The sequence below is a fragment of the Peromyscus leucopus genome, chromosome 8a (assembly GCF_004664715.2).
Source record: "Peromyscus leucopus breed LL Stock chromosome 8a, UCI_PerLeu_2.1, whole genome shotgun sequence".
NCBI classification, from domain to species: Eukaryota; Metazoa; Chordata; class Mammalia; order Rodentia; family Cricetidae; genus Peromyscus; species Peromyscus leucopus.
In genome coordinates, this window is record NC_051085.1 from 15,075,597 (window position 1) to 15,097,532 (window position 21,936).

At 41.4% G+C, this 21,936-nt stretch overlaps 1 protein-coding gene across 1 annotated transcript; it reads right to left on the reverse strand.

The window, feature by feature from the left end:
- Positions 1-1,849: 1,849 nt before the first annotated feature.
- Positions 1,850-19,731, reverse strand: Gprc6a (G protein-coupled receptor class C group 6 member A). The gene is given in 7 exon segments (XM_028874785.2): positions 1,850-2,997; positions 3,614-3,737; positions 8,537-8,749; positions 15,052-15,891; positions 16,261-16,454; positions 16,457-16,563; positions 19,380-19,731. Coding segments are annotated over 7 exon segments (2,787 nt in total). The 5' UTR covers positions 19,574-19,731; the 3' UTR covers positions 1,850-1,882.
- Positions 19,732-21,936: the final 2,205 nt, after the last annotated feature.

Sequence of the window (21,936 nt, forward strand, 5' to 3'; positions counted from 1 at the left end):
GCGTCCTTGCTATCAGCCTTGATTGATGTCCACTGAGCCCTAAGTCTCCATGTGAATGCTTGTTATATCTTTAGATGGTTTCCACCATTTCAACATTCTCCCTTCCCCACTTCCTCTTGGATCCCTTATCACCTTCCAGTAAACCGAACTAGACCCTTATAACTCATCCTTCACCAGTAGTTTGAAATAAATGGCTACTTCCTCCTCAGCTCAAGAACACATACACAGCCTTTCCAATTCCTGATACAGGTACTAGCAGCTCTTAATAAGATTATCTGCCATCTTGTATCAGAAGGCTACCCCACCCCACCCCCCGAGACAAGGTCTCTCTGTGTAGCTTTGTGCCTTTCCTGGAACTCACTTTGTAGACCAGGCTAGCCTTGAACTCATAGAGATCTGCCTGCTGAGTGCTGGGATTAAAGACGTGCGCCGCCGCGCCCCGCCGCCACCGCCACCACCACCACCACCACCAGACAGGATCTTTCTAATGAAGAATTTTGAGCCAACCATCACCCAGCCAGACACTGTGAGAGCCACCAAGCAAGATAAAGACTGAACTCCTCAGAGAGGAGCTCCAGGCAGTGGCATTTATTCCTGACCTGACTCCACATGCTAGAGAGGATTCTTGGGCAGTGGAAGAATGGATGTAGTCCCTGTACATGCATTCTTGTTACTTTTTTTCTGTAGACCCTCCTTCCCCCTTTCTGTGCTTTCTTTGACTACCTAACTAACTTCCATTCATATTTTAGGGCATTAAGTAATATCACACCCCTGACTTAGCCTTCTAAACCCTGCCTTCATCTCCCTAGGTGGCTGACTGTAATTACTCTATACTGTCACAGTTCTCTGTACACATTATAAATGAAGAATCTGTATAGCGATTGAAGATATCTGTCTTCCCGTGGAATTTCAGCTCCTGGAGACTAGAAATGATCCATGTAACTTCTTGTACCTTTGCATTTAGTGTATTACTGGATATGTAGGAACTGCCCCCAAACTTGTTCAACTTCAGTAGACTAGAAGGATCACAATGCTTGAGAAAGAAGCAGGGCCCCTGCAGAGAGGTATGAGTGTTAGAATTCTGCCCTCACTCCAGCTACATGACTGCACATGTGCAATTCAGGAGTTAAGCAAAAGGTCTGGCATCTTGCATCATCAGTGTGCACTGGTGGCTGCGTTGTCATGCAATCAGCGCATGCGTGGTGTAGCTCCATACAGGGAGGGAGCCCTTAAAAATCCAGATGTTGACTCCCACCTTCTCTCTCTGCTCTGCTCCCTCGCCCTGTCTTTTTCTCTGCCCTCTGCATGTGCTCTTTCTCAGGCCTGGTCCTTTTGCCCCTGCCCCCCCACCCCCCAATAAAGTTCTCTGCTACTAAGTAACCAGGTTCTGTTGTGGCTCCTGACCTTTCCACCAGTAACCAGTGCTGCCACCAACACAGTTTGTCATTCTTTCAATGAGAACAGCGGGATGGAAAAAGGTGGATGTGTTATGTATTGACTTCGAATTGCCTAAGAGGAAGGCTAGTCAAGATAAAGGCTGAAGGAAGTAATAGAAAACGAAGGGAGATTAATACTGAAAGCTTTATTTTTCTTATTATAGTTGGTCAAACAGAGAGAGTATTCAAGCGAAGGGTAGCAAAACCACACAAGATGTATTTGCTGGGAAAGTACGTACACAATTTACAGCAAAGACTAGAAGCATCTCCTCAGGGATAGTAGCCTCCCCCTTTAATCTCAGCATTTGGGAGGCAGAGGCAGGCGGATCTCTATGAGTTCGAGGCCAGCCTGGTCTACAGAGCGAGATCCAGGAAAGGCGCAAAGCTACACAGAAAAACCCTGTTTCGAAAAACCAAACCAAACCAAACCAAAACAAAACCCTCATTCATATACTTGAACTTCTTTTCTGATGCCAAGCTTTAGACACCTTAGTAGCATCTTCCGTAACGATGTGAGCAAACACTTGTGCCAGACTATGGTTGCTGTTGGGACAGCCTGCAACCTTGTCATTATGGCTGGGATTGGTTATTGCAGTATCATGGTGAATGGTGGCTAGGGAAACATGACTCAAGGCAAGGGTGTCGGCACTGTGGGACGAATAATTGTAAACCACCTGGAGGAAGGCTGATTTGGTGTTGGTCTTTTGCTTGCAAAGAATAACGTAGCACTTGGGGAAGAATGTACAGCACAGAATGCCATAATTGGATATCAGAATGACTATAATCTCTACAGCGGGCAAATACTTGCCGAATGTGGTAGCATAGACAGGGATGAATGTGATCCAGGCGATGAAGTAAATCAGCATGCCGAAGGTCAGGAACTTAGCTTCGTTGTAATTCTCAGGAAGTTTCCTCCCTTTGAAGGCAAACACCAAGCAAACGAAGGCCAGGATTGCGATGTAGCCCAGCATGGTGCCAAACGCAAGGACGGACCCCTCCTCGCATTCCAGGATAATGACTCTCGGCAAGGAGATATTCTCCTCCACAGCAGGTGCTGCCAAGACCAGCCAGAGAGTGCAAATGACCACCTGAATGCCAGTGCAGGTGAGGACAATGGGGACTGGCCTATAGAGGCACTTCAGGAAGGTCTTCAGCTTGGGATCGAAGCTGAACGCGAGCAAAATTTTCAGGGACTTCATCAAAATGCAGGAGACACAGAGGGTAAAGCTCACGCCAAACAGCGTCTGCCTGGCCTTGCACTCGAAGTCTTGTGGTTCTCCAATGAAAAAGCCTGTGCTGGCAAAATTAAGGGCATGGCAGATGAGCATCACGTAGCAGACGGTTAATCCCCCAGATGATTTCACGACTGGTGTGTTCAGGTTTCTTGTAAATATTATGCCAATGGCCAGAACAAAGGCGATTCCTAGTAGGGAGAGGGCGATGAGGAGGAGCGCCAAAGAGTCATCCCAGTCCAAATACTCCACTTCCTTCTCAAAGCACGTAGTGCTCCTTACCGGGGCCCAGTGGGTTTCATTGTTGCATAAAAGGCAATGATCCATATCTAGCAGGAAAGGAGAATGGTTACATCACAAACATTTAATCTAGGTGGTTGTCCACAGTACAGTATAAAAAATAAGCCCGGGGGAGGTCATATTGGTTACTTATTCAAATAAAACCTACACAGAACCCAAAGAATGTGGGAGAGGAAGGTCAAGGGAAGCTATGAGGAAGATGGGAAAGCAGAACAGAGAAAGTCAAAAGGCCAGCTGGGCCATGATTCTTCAGGAAATCTGTATACTCCGGAGAGACACTGGTTTCTTGTGAACTTGCTATTATTGGTGGCAGTTTAGGGATCTTGTTAAGAAGGTAGTTTTGGAATTAGACATAGTTTAAGCCATTTCCTCCCTCTACACCTGTGATTCTTGTAATCCTGTCCAAGCTAAATGAACCGTGCAAGACTGTTTCAGAATCTCTCTCTCGAGGACAAGAACAAATAAAAATAGAGACTAGGGCTGTAGCTCAGTGGTAGAGCATGGGTCTAATAAACACAAAGCCCAAGGTTTATATCCAGAATGGAATAGAAAGAGACACATGAAACAAAGGACAAAGCTAAGATTAATATTCAGCCTAAGGGAAATAATTCAGAGACATCACTGGCAGTGGACGATGCCTGTTACCTGTCTGGTTGCTATAGTGATTCTCCGGACAGCTCACACAGTCATAGCAGCACATATGTTGGCTTCCTGTGGCTTTCTTCATTTGACCAGGACTGCATTCCTTGGAGCATTTTGATAGAATTTGCTACAGTAAAAGAAAAAAAAAAAAAAAAAAAAAAAAACAAACAAACAAACAAAAAAAACCACCAAATAATTAAAAAAGAGGTTATCCTAGCCATTCCTCACTTAAATATTTGCTAAGTAGCATTTTTTGGTCTTTTTCATAGCATTCCCATCTTAAGGAACAGGAACAAGTGTAAAATATATGAGATATTTTGGATGAAAAAAAAACTACTTTATGGATCTTTTATAACTTTTTCCCCCTTACTGGGTCTTTGACTGGCACAGAACTCACTATGTGGACCAGGCTGGCCTTGAACTCACATTCACCTGCCTCTGCCTCCAGAGTTCTGGGATTTAAAGGCATTCATTATAGCTGGAGCTTGCCTGTGTCCACCCGGCTCCTGTAGCTGCTCAGACCCAAGTAAACACACAGAGACGTATATTACTTATAAACTGTAGGGCCGTGAAGGGCTTCTTACTATCTAGTTCTTATATCTTTTTTTTTTTTTTTTTTTTTTTTTTTTTTTTTTTTTTTTTTTTTTTTTTTCTTTCTGAATCACTTGGTAGTCAGTGGCTCGATACAGAATGTGCTCTGCTGAGTGCTATTAGCTGCCATCTAGTTCTTATATCTTAAATTAACCCATTTCTATTAATCTACAAGTTGTCACATGGCTTGTGGCTTACTGGTACTTTTACATCTTGCTTCCTCTGTGTCTGGCTGGCGACTCCTGACTCAGCCTTCCTCTTCCCAGCATTCTCCTTCTCTTTGTCCCACCTATTCTTCTGCCTGGCTACTGGCCAATCAGCACTTTATTTATTAGTCAATCAGAGAAATGCACATTAACAGCATAGAAAACGATATCCACAGCAATTCACGACTAAGTCTAGTGACACTTATGGCTTCTATAAGCAAATCACGGAAAATGGCTCTTTCAGAGAACTCTCAGCAGAGGGGAAAAACACATATTTGTAAAGCTGAAAAAGGAGATGAAGATCTGGGAATTTCTGATTTTATGCTGAAGGAAGAATTCTGCAAGGAAAATAGGACTGTATGTTCATGAATCTCCCCTCTCTTCTTTGTGTGTGTGTGTGTGTGTGTGTGTGACTGTGTGTGTCTGTGTGTACCAGAAGAGGGTGTTGCATCTCTTGGAGCTGGCATTACAGGCAGTTGTGAGTCACTGATGTGGGTTCTGGGAACCAAACTCTAGTCCTCTGGAAAAGCCGCCAAGTGCTCATAACCACTGAGTTGTCTCTCCAGCCCCTGGATTTTTATAATTTTAGAAGAAAGTCCTAATCATGGCATACAAGGAGCATATCCTGTATACCTTTGAAAAACAAAGCAGGGGAAATTTGGAATTTAAAACTGTTAGAATGTTAGTTAGAAAAAACACAAAATATGTAAATAATGCTTTAAAAATATTTTATTTTATTTTTGATAGCATTCAGTGTGGTATTTCAATATATCATATGTGCAGTGTGTATGGTCAAATCCATGCGCCTTTGCTCATCTGCTTCCTACCTTTGTCAACTTTCAGCAGTTACTACTCTACCCTCAGCATGGCTATACAATCTTTCAAATATGAAACAGAATACATGGTTCTTGCCTCTCTGTGTCTGGCTTATTCCTCTTAGCATAATGTTTAAAGTTCCCATTTTGTTACAAATGGCAAGATTTCATTCTTCTCTATGGCTGATAATTTGTTGTGTATATACACCACATTTTCTTGCAGCTAATATTGAAATCGTCACAAAAATTTAGGTTACAATTCTGCCTTCCTTCCCAGGAACATATAGCACGTTTTCTCCCTCCACATAAAGAGATAGTAAATGCATTTTAGAGTCTGATATGGATAACTTTGGAATAAAAACAGATGTAAGATTATTTGATGTTTTGGACAGTGAGAAGTGATACTCCAACTAGTCTGTGTGTTGGCAAGCAGGTCTTGAAATCTGACCAAATGATCTCTGATATTGTTGGTTTCCGCAATAGGCTAGATGTATATGAACGTCTTTCCCTGGAAAGAAGACTTGTCCTCTGCTGGTCAACCCTTCCCCTGGTTACTAGACCCTCACTGTTGTAGTAAAGTTTCACGCCGCCCCTCGGGGCACATCCCTCCGTCTCACTGATTCTTCCATACGGGAAATGGAGCTACATCTTGTAACAGTTGAAAAACAGTGCCTCTCACAAAAACAGTAGAGACTCTCCTCTTGATTCAGTGAGAAAGTGGGGCAGCACATGGTTTAAAAAGCCCCGGGGAGAGCTACAGGGCTTAGCATAAAGGTAGGGCTCCCCGGATGGTGCTGGATGATGTCTGCAATATCAGAGAAGATGGGGAGACTTTGAGAGCACAAGGAACGACTGCATTTCTGTCTTCCAGGGAAGAGAGACATCTTTACTAATGCATCTGTCAGGAGAAATGGACTTGAAGAAAATGGCTTCTAACACGATTGCATTCATTCTTCTGTGTACTAAATAATTGCTGGGTGACCATTAGTGTGCCGGGCATGATTCTAATTGGAGACATAGCAAAGGATGAAACAGAATCCTTCCTCTCGAAGGTCTTCAGTTCTAACTGACAAAGTTGACCATAAACACGATAAAAATAAGCAAAATAGACAAAATGAGAGATGTTGACAAGTGGGGAGAAAAAAGAAAAAAAAAAACAAAGACAGGGAGTAAATAGAAGTAGAGAGCTTGCCAATATCATGTTTCCTCTCTCCTGGCCACTCTTTCTCTCTTTCCTTTTTTTTTTTTAATCCCCTCCCCTCTTTTTTCTTCTTCCTTTCTTTCTCTCTCCCTTCCTTCTGGGGATCTAACACAGTGCTAAACATGTGCTTGACAGCTAACTTATATCACGTTATAAGCTTAGATTTTTTTTTTTTTAAGGCAGGATCTCACTGTGTTAACCTAGGCTCATGATTTCCCTGTCTCAGCTTCTCAAGTTGCTAGGATCGCAGGCACTCACCATCATGCCTGATTCAGGTGTGACAGCTGAAAATAGAATGCAGCAGGTGCAGGGTCCTTCCATCAAGAGAAAGAGAGGGAGAACTGTGGAGCTGCAGGGGAATGGAAATCAAGGGGAAGAGAGAAGGAGAGGAGGTGTTGGGGACAGGAAAATGCTAGAGAGAGGCAGGAGAGGGAACACACACACACACACACACACACACACACACACACACACACACCAAAACAACTCTGGCTTTTACCTGTAAAGAAATACGATGCTCTGGAAGAGTTTGAGCAAACCATTGCATTTTCCAAGGTGATGTCTTAAGAACAGACTGAAGGGGTATGTGTGTAGGTGGAACAGTCACAAAGCTAGCACTCCGACCTGGGTGAGCAGTGACTGGACCTCACAGTGGAGTGTCAGTGGATAACCCGGGGTGGGGGGGGGGGGGGATGGTAGTCAGACTTCAGACTCATTTTGCAAGTTAAACTTTCAGTGAGTCTGCGGCGTGACAAGTGTGTTGTGTGACAGACCAGGGACAAGCGTCCCACCAGGGTGTCTCGTGGGCAACTGACAAAGGATGGTTGCCGTGTTCTGAGTTGTAGGAAAGACTATCAAGAGCTTTGTTTTGGAGACAGTCGGTGAGGACAACCATCATCAGATAGATATCCATGTAGAGATGCCGGTGAGGCAGTTATTTGAGTTAAAAGATAAAAATCAAGAAGCCACCAGCCTCCTACAGAATGACATTATTTAAAGACAGGAGCCTGATAAGGTCCCTAAACAGACAACAAAGAGCAGGGCTGAGCCTGGGCACTCCGGTGTTTAGAGGTATTGGAAAGATAAGGACCCAACAAAGGAGACAGAAACGGTGGTTAGAGACACGGGGAAATCAAAGGAGCGTGGAGTCTAGGAAGCAAGGAGGGCCATGGTATGGAGGAAAGAATATAGGACTGTTAGATGAATTAGGATGATATTTGGATTTAGTGTAGGGAGCCAGACAAACAATTCTGATAGATTCAAAGAGAATGGAAGGAGAGGAATTGCGGCCAGTCAGATATTTAATGTTTTCAAGGAGTTTTGCTGTCAAGAGAAATAGAGGCTTGGGTACCACATGGAGGAAGATGCAGGAAATCAATGCAGCTGCGGCCTTCTGACTATGAGAGAAATAAAGCAGATTTGTATCAGCCTGTGGACAGCGCCGAAGAGAGCATCATAGAGGATGCAGGAGAATATGAAGCCGGCAGAGTCAGTCCTTAAACAAGCGAAAGGGTTGGAGCCCAGAGGTCAAGCGGAGGTGATGCCTTTGGGCACGAGCGCAGCAGTCCATCCGCAGGACCAGGTGGAATCTAGGAGCACCGGCACAGACATGCGCAGTTCTTCTTCCCATTGCTTCCGTGTTTATAGAACAGAGAGCAGAATCCACTGGAGGTGATGGAGAGAAGTCAGAGGAGAGTATAAAATGATCAGCTAGCAAGAAAAGAGACTTAATACTGCCGGGGAATAGTGGGGTTGATTGCCCAGCCACACAAGGTCCACTGGACACCGGGGCTCATATATTTAATATCAACGAACAAGGTTTGTACTCCCACCTCTTCTGCCCCAAATTCTTCTACTTAGGGGGTGCACACAGAGCTGACCTCATAGTGAGAGGCATTTTGCCAATACTGAGAAATGAGAACACTGAAGAGAGAGGAATGAGAGAATGGAACGTATGTGTAAGAGTGTTATGCTAGTTGGCCATGGAATTTAGGGAGGGAAGGCGCCCAGTGAACCGTGGGATGATGGTCGGAGACCCTGCTGGAGATCAGGACTTCGCAGGTGAGATACTAGTTGGCTTGAATTCAGCAGAGCAGCCTACGCCAAAAATCACCTTAAGTTTCCTGAACTCGCGCTTTGATTCTTGGTTTGTGGTGACGAAGACGTCGTGCTGCAGGTCGTATTCTGCCATCTTTGTGATAGTCATGAGGCCGTTCATCTCCTTCCAGAGCACCACGTCATAGCCAGTGTTTAAATCCCCATGGGCATCGAAGTGAAATGAGTTCCTTCCGTCGGTGAATGTCACATTTTTCAGCACATCAAGTAGCTGTGAAAGGTAAACACATGAGTGAACAGGGCAGTTTCGGTACATCCTTTATTTATCCCAGTGAGGACACTGCATCCTCAGGAATATTACTTAAACTGAAAAGAAAGAAAAAAAAAAAAAGATTCTCAATCACTGTTTGGGCATGCTTAAATATATAGAACTGTTTAAGAAAGAGTGTTCCTGCCCCAGGTTCTCCCAGGTTCTAGATTGGATCTCTGCAGAAGTTTTTCCCATGTGAAATTATAAAAGCATGTTAGTTTTTTAGGGATGATAGCTTTTCTAGCCTCTGAAACTGGAATCTGAGCACCTGCATGCGTCCATGTGGCAGACTTTCGGGATGGGTTCTGTGGAGCAGGTGGAGGCTTTTGGCTCCTCCTATCATGGCTCGTGCAATAGTGATGGTAAAATACTATTATTTTACAAATCCTTGTCATCGTTCCTCTGAGGCTTCTTAAGTCTGTCTCAGCGATGAGCACACAATCAACTGACCTCTGAATTCTATTTCCAACTGAAGTTACAAAGTGATTTCTTTTCCTTCTGGGAGAAAGAAATGTAACTGAGAAATGACCCGCCTTGCTGTCCAGTTGGAGTGGTGAGAACTGGCATGTGACGGGGCCGGAGCAAGAAGTGCTTTGCTGGCCAAGGCAGCCACACTGAGCTTGGGCTGTCCGGAAAGAACACTGGAGTTGAAACTAGGAGAGTGTAGTCTACTGTTTACGTGATGAGTAAGCACAGTTGGTGCCCTCTCTCAATGCATTCATCATGGTCTACTGGTTGCCTAAGTCCACAGTTCTATGTGGCTTTGGTGGGTTAAAAATATATGGGACGAGGCAGACATTATTCTATCTGAATAGAATTATTCTTCTCCATCTATTTTTGACTAATTTTAAATGTTTTATTTTTTTGTCACTAGATTGAAAAAAAAAGCAACTTACACTTTTAGATAAATGTATTATCTATTATAGTCACGTAATGACCAAATATATTGCCTTAGCAAAATCTCAAAGTGTATGTTGATTTTATTACTTGTCCCCACGGGTTTATTACTTTGTTTAGTGAATGTAAATTAATTGCTTTAAAGAGGCAGAATGCATCAGAGCTATCATGATGGAATTAACAGAAATGCCATCTTATTCTCCGGCTATGGGTGTGATTCAGAGGGTAGAGTGTTCTCATAGCACATATGATGTCCTGGGTTCAATCTTCAGCGCCATGTAGACTGGGCATGGTGGCACACAGTTGGCATCCCAGCACTCAGATTGTGTGTATGTGTGTGTGTGTGTGGGGGGGGGGGTGGGAGTTCAAGGCCAACCTGGACTGCATGAGACCTGGCTTCAGAAAAAAAAAAAAAAAACAAAAAACTTTTTTTTTTATTCTAACATTGACCAGAATTAAAAAAAAACCAAAAATAAAACAAAAACAACAACAACAACAAAAAAACCCTGGAGGGACTGAAACTAAATGAATAAATCAGCGCTTCAATGATAAAGAGCTTTCTGCCTATGCACTGCTTTAAATTGTGCTCCTTTCTCAAGCAAGCAGTGCCCCCACATCAGCCTCAGTCACTGACTTAGGAAGCAGATCTCTTTTTTAGTCTCGTGTTTAAACTGTAATTTCCACCTGCTTCCCCCTCCCCGAATCTAGTTATAGTTTATATGAAGATCTGATCCAGATACGTTCTATAAATAACAATAGCTTTGCATAAGAGTCTATGCTTGCTCTAAGAGGGCAGAAGAAAATAACAGTGAAACCCTTACTTAGGAAAGACGTCAGAACATCGGCTTTGGAGTAAGATAAACTTTGAACAGAACTTCTAAATTATGATGTGCTATTTCCATCAATTACCACCCCTCCCCATGGGGACTAAACTTGGAGTCCACACCACAAAAGTTAGAGACTGAGAATGGCATTTCTATTATAGGATTCACTTCTGTATGTTGATATTCTGTTTTTAAGACTACGGGCCGGGGCCCACACTAGTTAACATTATGTGTTTATCTTGGGCTCCATTTCCCTAAGCACCTGATGCCTGCTCCATCTCTCTACATAAGCTTGTTTGTGGGAAGAGGTATCCATGTGACCAAATTAGAGTGCAACAGGAAGAGTAGACTCACGTGTTTGTCCTAGTGCCCAGACCATATCTGTTTCTTTAGTCAAATTTTCTGTGGCATAACAAAACACCCAGCAAACCAAGACTGACAGTTCCACTCCCAGCCCTGGGAGTGGCCATGGCAAATACTTTAACTCTGAGTTCTTCTCACTCCCTGACCTCTACGACTGGGCTCCAAGTATACCTCCTCCACTCTCTTAGGATAGAGCAGAAAACATAAGTTCTGTGGCCCTCCCCAGAAACTGTAGAAATAAAAAGTGATCCATCTCCAGCTCAAAATCCCAGAAGCACAGACTTAAAATCAGTAGCTACTATTACCCTTACAACTGAAGGTCACTCTCAAGCCTCCCTCAATGTCCAGACGGATATGAAGCCACCATTGTGTAATTCTATGTCTTCTAAGGTCTTGAAATTCAGCATCTCCAAAATAGAAGGTCTATATTTTTCCCCACCAGACCTCTACATTTCTCCATGTTTCCATTTTTAACACACAGCATTAACTGCCCTGATTGGGAATCATCTGTGACATCTTGTTGCATTTTTTTAAACATCTGATCTATTCTAAATGTTCCTCATTCATTTTCTCTAGTGTTCATATCGGTCAAAATGCCGTCTTTACAGTTGGAAATAGGTCATCACTCGGCTGCCTAAAAAGTTTTTAATTGGTCCCCATTTTGCTCTCTACCGTCCAAACTCTAGGCATCCTCACAGATTCTCTATATCAGCAACTGGAGCATCACCTGGTATGCTGTTAAAAAGACAGGTTTTCTGGTTCTGAGGCAATTCAATTGCACATCAAATTTTGAGATGTCCTTTCCAGCCAAGTCTTTTGACAAAGTGCCCCACACGAATCCATGGTCTCATTTGTTTCCAGCTTCCTTTCAAGACTCCAGTCCTGTGATGTTGTCCGGGCTTCAGAGAATGTTAAGTTGCTAACGCTGAACTTGCTACCTCGGTTATGTGCTGTGCTGCCATGTTTGTCTGGTGTCTGTATGAAATGCCATAGTGTGCTCTCCTGTGCAGCATGCAGCTTGGCAATCATAACCAGAAAACCTGTCTCTCTTTACTTTATATAGGACGGGATGGAAGAAGGAGCCAAAACCGAACCATTAGCTACAACATGAAGAAGTTTTCCTTGTCTCACTCTGTCTCCTCCTTTTCAATCTGTTTCTAAATTAACAGGTTCTCAGAGGCATGGGAAGCGACCTCAGGCTCCTAGTGTTTAAATAAAACATTAAGATTCTATTTTCTCAAGTTTTTTTCAAAATATTTGAGATGTATTTCTGATATAAAATACTTTTCAGATCTTTGGTAGATAAATAAATAGCTCTGTCTGTTTCTGTTTCTTTTCACTTATAAAATTCCTCCTATTATTTTATCTTGTATCCTGTAGGTTCAAGGACTAGTCTCCATTTCTCTTCCAGTCTCTCTTTTCTAAAATTCAGCTCAGTCATTTCAGTATAATAGTCTGCTTTTTAAAACCAAAAAAGTGCTTTTCTGCAGTACCTTAGGTGAAAAGTATTGAAATGATAGAGAATGCCATATGGAATGTAGAGGTCTAAAGGAAAGGGGTCTAAACAAAGGTAATTTGAAGTCCCCCCAATCCCTCATTAGAGTTTTACAGTACTAAGGAAGTGCTCTCGAGTAGATGTTTAAAAGTTACTAGAAATATGTGTATCCTATGCAGAAGAATTTTACTTTCAATGAAGAGCCTAATCACTAATCATTTACATCTTTATTAGAGTTTGGGCTTTCTATTTATAAAGCAAAAAGTACCTGAAAATGAGCCATACGTGTCCCGCAACGTGTATAATGATTATGCATCTATTAAAAATAAAAGTAAGCACAATTTAAAAACGAGCAATTTTAAATATGTGGTTCCAGGGCTGAGTCTGCAGCTCAGAGGGAGGATGCTCCCTGAACCCCAGAGCACAACAGCAGCAATAGCAACAAAGTAAGAACAAACAAACGAACAAACAAACATGAAAACGATTCATCTGAATGAGGAAGCAGGTCACTGCAGGCATTGGTGCTGATGTTATTGGTGCTGATGTTATTGGTGCTGATGTTGTTATTGGTGCTGATGCTGCTAGGATGGAGCGCCTGGCAGCACAAGCTTAGCTTGCACAAGGCCATTGTTTCAATTCTAAGCAATAGCAATAAAAGTGATGACGACAAAAATACAAATAACATTCTAGAAGGCGCTTATACCATCCACACTGTCTTATTCTACTCTACCCTCTGTTCACTTCTAACTCTAAAGGCATGTATGTTGTAACATGATCGTCTCAAGACCTTGAAGTCTGCCTTTGAATTCATATGATTCATAAGTTTGATTCTCACAAGTAAAATATTGTTATTAAAAGAAGCACTGTCTCTTACGTGCTTTGCTCAAGGTCATTCATAAAAGTGATTTTTTTTTTCACTAACTAAAGCCATATTAACTTCAAGTCTTTCCAAAGTAATCCAAGAAAGGAAAACATTGCTGTATGCACACTTGGTGTTTCATTTAAACCTAAATTATGATAATATCATAAACGTAACAACATTACCTTGAAGGAGACTTGAGGGGGCTGAAGAGATGGCTCAGTGGTTAGGAACACTGGCTGCTCTTTTAACTGACTCAGGTCCTAGTCTCAGCACCCACATGGTGACTCACAACTATGTTTAACTCCAATTCCAGGGATTCAACACTCTCTTCTGGCTTCAGCAGGCATTGCTTGCACACAGTACACATACATACATGCAGGCAAAACACTCATACACGTAAAACAAAAACACAAATCTTAACACACACATACACACACACACACACACACACACACACACACACACACACACACACCCTACAGACAGCATCCTACTTATGAGAGTAAGAACATTTACTGGAGCAGTGATTCTCAACTTTCCTAATGCTGCGACAGTTTAATGTAGTTCCTTATGTCATGATCCACAACCATAAAATTATTTTCACTGCTACTTTGTAAGTGTGATTTTGCTACTGTTATGAATCATAATGCAAATATCTGTGTTTTCTGATGGTCTTAGGCAACCCCTGTGAAAGGGTGGTTGGATCCCCCACCCCTGCAAACAGGTCACACCCCCACAGGTTGAGAACTACTGGACTAAAGGATAGGATTATAATGTACCTGCCTTACAATTACAGGGGATGTAAGAAGACCAGGACTGAAGTCATGTTTATTTATGATGCTTTTTGTCTATAGTTTCCTCACATACATGAGGAGTATCCCTAATCCAAAATGCCGCAAATCTGAGTTTTTGAGCACCAACTTGATAGTACAAGTGAAAAATTCTACACTTGACATCACTGGCACAATGTAGCTACACTAAAAATACTGTATAAGACCACCTTTAAGTTATATGAACAAGACAAATATAAGCAAAGATTAATTTTACTTATAGACTTTGTCCTATACCTAAGATATCAAATCTGAAACATTTCATATCAGATGAAATGGGAAACACTGTCATATTTAACGATTGCAAAAACAGTCTTTCAATTTGTGCAGTCTAATTCTTATGGGTAAAAATAATTAAACAACATAATGCATATCAAGTATTGAAAATAATCCATTTGTCTGAGGAGGAATGCGGGGCATTTACCCACCAACCCCATACCTCCCTAGAGTTTTCTTGAGTGGGAGCAGCAGGAAATATTAGATAGAAGGATTTATAGTGGAGAAAAACAGAAAATAAAGGATAGCCTCGAGAGGGCCTGAAACCTATTCCAAGAGCCCTGACTGTCTCTGCCCCAGGGTATTTATAGAGACACCAAGGGGTGGAGCAAAAGACCTCCTCCCCCCCAGCACAGCCAAGTGCAGATCATTTCAGACACATTCACTCAGGCCTGTGGTCCTAATCATCCTCTCTATGTGGACCTGCTGGGTAAAGCCACGAGGAACCCGAAAACGGGCTCCTACAGAGGAAAACAGCACTACTAACAGAATCTTCTCAGAAAATAAAGCAGAACTTTGGGGCTCAGGGAAAGAAATGAGGATAAAATATAGCTATCTTCAAGAATAAAGAGTTACATTAGCAATATAGGTTACAAAAACGACAGTTTTCACTTGTAGAAGGGATAAGGTTAAGAGTAAGTACTGTGGACCTTTGTAAAATAAATCAAGAAGGAAAATGATAGTAGGTGAATGAGCTTGGATATGTGAATTAGTACCTCCCATGGTTGAAAGGCGTTAGGTTTCTGACAGTCTCGGGCTTGGCACAGATCCCGCACGGCATGGCCAAGGGCAAACACTGCAAGCTGAATGCTGTGGATGAGCCCAGGCTCAGTGTAATGCCAGAGAAAGTCGTTTCTCATGAAGAAGTGGTTTTCAACTGTCTTCTTGGTAGTGTCATGGGTCAAAGTTGCGTGGGAATAGTTGGAAATGCACTGACTCAAATCACCATCTTTGATGTGTTTACAGGCAGAAAAAAGCATGGCAAATTCTTGTAGGGGTTTGTTATTGTTATTGGGATACATATGCAGAGTTTGAAGAAAAGAATGGAAAGAAGACATGTTTCCTCTTCTGAAGGTGAACCCCACCACTTTGCCAAGCTTCTTAACATTAGGAATGGTGATAATCTTGGTAGCAGTTGACCAATTATCGCTAGCAATCCAGAGCTTATTTATTTTCCTTTCAATGGCTTTAGTGAAGAGATTAAAAACATGGAATTTCCTCAAAAACACCACGATGACATTAACCCGGGCTTCGGCAATGATTTTCTCAAGTGTCTGATTGATTCTGACTTCGATAGTATTATCTGAGAGGAAGGCTGGTAGAACCTCTTTGAAGGCAATGCACACGTTGTTGGCAGCAGCCTGAATTGCAAACGTGTTCAAAGCTAGTCTTCCATAGTCATCATCTGTTGTGATGACACCGATCCAGTTCCATCCCGATTGTTGAATCAGGTGGGCCATTGCTTTAGTTTGGTAGAAGTCACTGGGCACAGTCCGTAAAAATGAAGGAAAGCGGATTTTGTCACTCAGGATTTCTGCCGTGGATTCATAACTCACCTGGAAGCAGACAGAATCTTTGAGTTATGGTTATAGGGCACAGGAACCGGTTATGGAAAGATCATTGTCCTTTGATTTCTATTGCCTCTTCTAAATTCTCTTGCTATAAAAAGATCAACTCATTTTAGTACCCAAGGATGTTTAGTTACATTGCCTTCTTTGAACCTGGCTGATGTTACTATGGAAACAGAGCAGGTGAAGCCCTCAGAGATATGTGTCTTTTCTAAATCAAGTTAAAAACTGTCAGAAATTAGTTCTTGTCGTTGCAAAAACTGCCCCTTACCTAATTCCCAGGTTTCTCCAATCTTTTCCTAAAAACAAATGTAATCAAAAAATCAATGTACGGAAGGAAGTAGACCAAAAATGTACCTGTGGCATGAGCTGTAAGTTCAGCATCCTTGAGACAGCCATGGATATTTCAGAGTAGCCAGCCCCTATGACAGCTTTCACCCTTGGCATGTAGCTGGAATAGTCGCACTGAAAGGTCACCGTTTCTCTGGAGCAGTTGGATTTAGAGAGGAACCTCAGGGTTGCTGCCACGGCTGCTGTGACTTCGGTACAGAGTCATAAATTTCATACCCCAGTTTGACTCCGGACAACAGTGTCGAGTTATTGATCACGTCAATGCTGTGTATCATAGCCAGAGCTTGAAGAAATGCTGATATTTCAAAGCTGTGGAGAAACAAGCATTTTCTGAAACAAGACGTGACTAATCTATTGATGTGGGGAGAGCTCACCTCACCCACACCTCTGCCCTTCGACGGATAATTTTTGGATGAGTCCAGGTGATTTCATGAAAAATATGAACTTTATTTGAAAACAACCTTTCCCTTCTCCTCCCCTCTGATAATAATTTTAATAGACTACCTTCTATTTATTTGTTGACAATTTTATAAATGTAAACAATGTATCTTTGAAAGGTACATTTTTTAGTTAAATATAACTGTATCATTCTCCCTCCAGTGCCTTCTAGCTGCTACTGTTCACTCAACCCATGTCCTCCCAACTCTGTCTAGCCAGTGGCCTCTTTTTCTTTGATTATTATCGTTACATACATATGTGAGCATGTATACAAACATACACACACATAACACACACACATATATATCCTGCTGAATTCACTTTTGTTGTTTTTAGTGATACTCATATACTGGAGCTCATTCTACTTTTCCAGCAGCATTAGTTGCTGTGTGTGCAGTACTTGGTTCGAGACAGGGTTCTCTGTGTATTGCGCTTTCCTGGAGCTCACTTGGTAGCAGGCTGCTGATCAAGGATGCTGCTCTGCTCCGAGTAGCGATTAAGGTTGCCTGTGGTGCTTTGAACAAAGTACCTTGATCATAGCCACTTCCATCTCCTTCCTCCCACTCCCCCACGTTTCATAAGTAGAGTCTACAGCACAGCGCTTAGCCTTTTCTTGACGAATCTTGGGATTGTGTTGAACAATTGAATGTTCTGTGATATCTGGTGTGCAGAGTTTTGCTCCCTTTGGTAGTTTCATGTCAGCATGTTACTGCTGTCAATGCATATGCTTCTTAGACTTAAATCCTATCTTTCAGTTTTCTGGTTTTAATCTGTTGTGGCTGGAAATCAGATAAATGAGACTTTTATAAATTCAAATTTTTATTTTTAAAAATAATTTCTCTTGTTGAGATTATAATATATCATTTCCTCCTTCTCTTTCCTTGATCCAAACCCTCCCATATGCAGCATCTCCCTGTTCTCTTTCAAATATGTGGTCTGTTTTTCACTAATTGTTGTTATATACATATATGTCCAAACACATACATGAGACTTTTAAGAATTACTGGATAAAGCCCAGTCCTTGTTCAGAGAATACTGACTAGTGTAGATCAGAGACGCAGCTGTTTCAGAGAACATTTCTTGCATGCATCTTGCTTTGGGATTATTTTAGGGACCTCAGTAATTTAATCCTGACCCACTGTTATTTCATTCGCTACTGTACATAAACATTACAAGTATGACCTCATATAAAATAAAAGATCAGTGAATGCTTTTTAAGTGGATAAAGGAGAACTTCAGAGTATTGATTCTAATGTTTCCTTGGAGCTCATTAAGTTAGGATTACTTAAAAATTACTATTTGTCATTGTGGGATGACGGAAAATAAAATGTAGAAAATCATTAGAATATTTATTGAAAATGTGAGAAAAGATTAGTAGATTACCTCATAATTAAACCATATCGTATTTTCATAGTCCCTTACATGTAAACTCAATGACCTTGGTGTCCCCAGTGCTGAGAACAGGGGCCAGGTGATGCCAGCCTCTGGCCTGGTGTTAGTAAAACACATTTCTCTTGAGGTGTGACAATAGAGTCAACTATTTAATTTATTTGTGATTTTTTTCTTCCTGGAAGAAGTTTGTTAGATCAAATGTTAACATTTAGATTTATCATTGGTTATTGGCTTAAAATTATGGGCTTCAATTTTCTGGGTGCCAATTTTATGCACTGAAAATCTTCACTTATTATTTTGTGCCATTTCAGCACTATTTGATGAGGAAACAAATAAGCAGGAGATTGGATGGGATGATACATGTTTCAAATCCCAGCACTCTGGGGGTCAAGGCCAAAGGGAGCAACAACTGAGGCTAGCCTGAGAGATATAAGGAGACCTGTCTCAAAGCAAAACAAAACAAAACAGAAAAGTGAAACAAAAGACAAGTTTAAGATTGTATCAGGTTGTAATCAGAATTTTAAGAGGCACAGGAAAGCTTGAGGGCCATATTGTCATACCAACTGAAGCTGATACTGCCTGTGTCCCTAAAGGTTACCTCGTCTCGTTTTTTACAGATGGGAACTGCAAGTCAATTTCTCAAAAACTATGCCCTAAAACTGAAATTTAACTAAAACATCGTGTTTTCCTTAAAAAGAAAAAAATCCACCTGTAACACCGTTCCCCCAGTTTTATTTTTGCACATGACAGTGTGACAAGAATTATTCTGCATGCTGCAATTTGTTCACTAAAAGAGACATGGAGCATTCTGATGTGAGGACGGTCCTAATTTATTAGCAAAGGATGAGATTATTCTAGAGTGAAAGGAATATAGCACTGATGAAATGTGAGCGTGAAAAACTCAAACGTGGACCTTTAAATAAGGCATAAAACAAGAAACCTATGCTTATAATAATGATGTACATGCTGCAGGTGACAGAAATATAAGCATGGCATGCTTGCTGTTGTGCAGAACAGGTTACAGTGTCCTTCCAAGTGGCTTCAGAGATTTTTTTAAAAAGCATAGTTAAAAAAAATATATCACTGTAAAGCATTCTCTACCCCTGTGTTTGGAAGTTGATTACACATATAGGGCTGATGAATCTATTGTAAAGGACCACAAAACTAACCAGATACAACTTCAAAATAAACTCTTGTTCTATTGTTTAAAATATTACTACAAGCAAACTATCTGCACATCTTAGTCTTACAGCACAATCTTGAATTCTAGTGCCCCCCCTCTCAGTTTTACTCACCCAACACATTTCTGCATTTGTGGTCTCCTGGGATGGTCGTCTGAGGACAACATTTTTTCATGAATGGCAAACAAACCTCCAATCATGATATGTCCAGGAGAAGTAATAGCCACAAAGTCATCTGGGTTGTGGCAAGACTGGGAGGTAGCAAGAATAATCAGGAAACAGGTAATTACTATAATTAATAGTGCCATGCTTCTGTCTTATTTGCTCAGCTCATGAGAATTATTAGGAACCACTCAGTTCACAGATGCTGATGACAAGAACTCCATTTCCCCCAAATGCCTTGAAAGTATAGGACAATGACAAGGGCCAGAAGTGCTCAGTATTCAGATTCTTGATGTCAGTGAAAACAGTTTTCTCACTAACAAGAGCATGCCAGATTCTAACAGTCTTTGGTGCTGAGCCACAAGACAGTGGACATGTGAGAGTTACAGACACCTGATAGAATTATAAACACAGGAGTGTGCTGATAGAATGTGAAAACAGATCTTTGGGACATTGTATTCTTTTTCTCCAGAGGAATATCAAGGCTTTGCATCCTGTTGGCTTTTCTTTTGAAACAGGTTTAGGATCTTTTGCAAGAAGCAGAAAAGAGAAAGTCTTTCTTATAAAATGTTCTATGTCTTCTAAACATGCTGCTTTCAATGAAAAAAAAATTAAGTGTAATTGATCAGCTATTTAGAAAAAAAACCCATCCTGTTTTTATTTCTCCTAGAAATCTCAACTTGAAAAAGAAAATTCAGTTGATTTGGGCTTTCATTATTTCCGAGTTACATGTAGTAAACATAAACGACTTCTGTTCATCTGGGCAAAACTAAAAACAGGGTGGGATTTGTCAGAGAGGAAAGAAAGGTCTGTTACAGATAACTATAATTTATATCGCTGGCCTGTTCATTTCTTATTTATATAAATTTTGTACATGTTTTTAAATACTTATACATCAAGAATAACATAACGATACAGATATCCTTTTTAATTTGCTTGACTATTCTGAGACAGGGTCTCTCTATGTAGCTCTGGATGGCGTAGGACTTGCTCTGTAGCCCAGACTGGCCTGAAACTCACAGAGATCCACCTGCCTCTGTCTTCTGAGTGCTGGGATTAAAGGAGTGCGCCACTCCTGACAACACGTATCCTTTAAAGAAGAGAGATTTACTTTGATGCAAGTGTTTTGCCTGCGTGCACGTACGTGCACTGGGCACACACCTGGTGCCTGCAGAGGCCTGAAGGGAGAGGAGGGCAGAGCAGGCTGTCGAATCCCCTGGAACTGTAGTTACAAATGATTGAAGCTGCCATGTGGGTGCTGGGTACAGAGCCTACATCGTCTGCAAGAACAGAAAATGCTCTTAACTGTGGAGCCATATTTCCATCCCTAATGGTTAACTGTTGGAATTTAAGGGGGTCCAGAAACTTCAGTGACTTAGACACCGTTGAGACCACTGAGGATGAGTTTAAAGTTTATTGTTCAAAATCATTCTAAAAAATACTTGGCCATATTTATTTTGTTTTGGTATTTTTTAAAAAATCTATCTTTTGTGTTGATTTTCATTTTTTTTATTTGAAAGAGAGAGAGGGAATAAAAATGATGTTGATGATTAGCAAGGTGGGAATGATCTAACTAGGAGCAGTTAGATGATGGGAAAGAATATGATCAAAATATATCATATGAAGGGCTGGAGAGATGGCTCAGAGGTTAAGAGCACTGACTCCTCTTCCAGAGGTCCTGAGTTCAATTCCCAGCAACCACATGGTGGCTCAAAACCATCTGTAATGAGATCTGGTGCCCTCTTCTGGCCTGCAGGCATACATGCAGACAGAACACTGTATACATATTAATAAATAAATAAATCTTTAAAAAAATATATCATACACATCATGTATACCAGCTCAATGGAGAAAATAATGCTTGCTGTAAAAGGTTAAGATCACACATTTAAAAAACTTTTGGCAGGGTGGTAGTGGCGCACGGGCCGGGCGGTGATGGCACACGCCTTTAATCCCAGCACTCGGGAGGCAGAGCCAGGTGGATCTCTGTGAGTTCGAGGCCAGGCTGGGCTACCAAGTGAGCTCCAGGAAAGGCGCAAAGCTACGCAGAGAAACCCTGTCTCGAAAAACCAAAACTTTCTTGATAGAGTTTATACTAATCACTTCTCTTGACATGCAATTTCATAACTACTTAGTATTCTTATAATCTGACACAACATAAACATTCTCATTTTGATAAATGTTATGTAGATGTGCCTCCAAAGCTAGGAAAAAAAAAAAGCTTTAGAACGCACTTTGCCCTGCTCTGAACAGCTGTGGAAAGGGCTCAGACCTCAAAAGCTGAGCGATGGAAGAAGGTTTTCCCATCACCCAGCTATGCAGCAGGGAGTGAGTTATGTTAAATCCCCGAACACACATTTTCTCATTTTTGATAATTAAGATGCTAAGGGATATGCTATGAGATAAGCTAATAGAATTATAATGTTCCTTTATAATTATAGTAGACAATAATTATTTCCTTACTTTTCCTTGAAAGCCAAAGTGAAAATGATTAATTTCAAAGTTTGGA